The 1,647-nt window shown below is 41.2% G+C and overlaps 1 protein-coding gene across 1 annotated transcript; it reads left to right on the top strand.

Annotated features, from left to right (window-relative positions):
* Positions 1-228: 228 nt before the first annotated feature.
* Positions 229-1,374, top strand: LOC145936512 (uncharacterized). The gene has a single exon (XM_083038761.1). It carries the CDS (start codon positions 229-231, stop codon positions 1,372-1,374), a length of 1,146 nt encoding a protein of 381 aa, XP_082894887.1.
* The last annotated feature ends 273 nt before the right edge of the window (positions 1,375-1,647 follow it).

Raw genomic sequence — 1,647 nt, 5'->3', positions numbered from 1 at the left:
ACGATTACTCGTAGATCTTTGCGTATTAAAAAAAACCCTGCCACGTGGAAGCTCCACCCCGAAAACTTCACTGTCGCGTTCAAAGTCATACGGTCGGGAGTTAAACGAAACCGAAGGAGACACGGTGTTTTTATCCGCCACTGACGACAGCGACGATAATAAAACATTAGTGCCGAATACTTCGCCTAAGAAAAAGAAAGGTATATTCCATTGGAGCTCACTCAAATAATGGAACTCGAAAAATTGTATTACGTTCCCTCGCACTATGCCGGCTATTCCGCGACGGAGAATTTATCTCGAGCTGCTAAACCAAATTTTACGCGTACCGATGTCATTGAATGGCTTAAATCGCAAGATGCGTATACGCTGCATCGACCAGTACGTCAAAAATTTCCACGTTTACATTATAATGTAACAAATATCGACGATTTATGGGAGGCAGATTTGATCGATCTTCGTAATCTCAAGAGCTATAATGACGGATATTCTTATTTATTGATAATTATCGATGTCCTTAGTAAATTCGTTTGGGTAGAACCATTACGCGACAAAACAGCTACCTGTGTGACAAAAGCCTTTCAACGTGTACTTTTGAGAAACAAAAAACGTCAACCTGTTTACCTGCAGACGGATAAAGGTAAAGAATTTATAGCCCAGCCTGTACAGAAATTTTTAAAAGAAAAAGACATTCGTTTTCGCGTAGCCCGTAATCCCGATGTTAAAGCAGCTGTAGTGGAGCGATTTAATAGAACGTTCAAGGAACGGATGTGGCGATATTTTACACATAAAAATACGCGACGCTACATCGATGTTTTACAGGATATCGTTCACGCTTACAACCATACTCGTCATACATCTATTAAAATGCAACCCGCAGTCGTTACGCGGGAAAATGCTCGTATCGCGTGTGAAAATATAAATCGTCGATGGAAGGACAACAAAGAGAAGATGAAAAAGAATTGCGACGCTAAGCAGAAGGCTAAATATAACGTGGGCGAACTCGTGCGTGTCAGTAGGGCAAAAGTAGTGTTTGAGAAAGGATACGAGGCAAAGTGGAGCGAAGAAATATTTCGAATTCACCGCGTTCTCGAATGGAGGAAACCCCTCGTATACGAACTAAGCGATTTAACAGGCGAGGATATAGACGGAATTTTTTACGAACAAGAATTAACTCCGGTCAATAAAGATTTACAAGAGGAAGAATTTATCGTCGATCGGGTAATAAAGAGCAGAGGACGCGGTAACAATAAACAAATATTAGTTAGTTGGCAAGGTTATCCCTCTAAATTCGACTCTTGGATTCCCGCATCGAGTTTAAGATCTTTGAGTCAAAATGAGGGGAGAAGAATTTTACATGATTCTTCCGAGCAATAGTAGCATGCGTTACTTTCCGGAAAATACAACCACGTGTTTCACCACTGAATTACCCCAGCGTATAGAATTACACGGACGTTGGGAAGTGGCGCTCACTGAGATTCAGTTTCCGTGTAGTTTTTTACATATACGGGATAATGAAGGATTAATCAGATTCATCGATATTAACGAACGCGATAAGACGGGTAAGGCTATGAAATCTCAGGTACCCGCGGGTATTTACTCAAGTATGCGCGATATTATAGCGTGTGTGAATCACGCTGCTAAATCTGT

Source organism: Prenolepis imparis, unplaced genomic scaffold, assembly GCF_030444845.1.
Source record: "Prenolepis imparis isolate NDT839.2.m4 unplaced genomic scaffold, iyPreImpa1.0 SCAF_5, whole genome shotgun sequence".
Lineage (NCBI taxonomy): Eukaryota > Metazoa > Arthropoda > Insecta > Hymenoptera > Formicidae > Prenolepis > Prenolepis imparis.
This window is presented reverse-complemented; position numbering and strand designations above follow the sequence as displayed.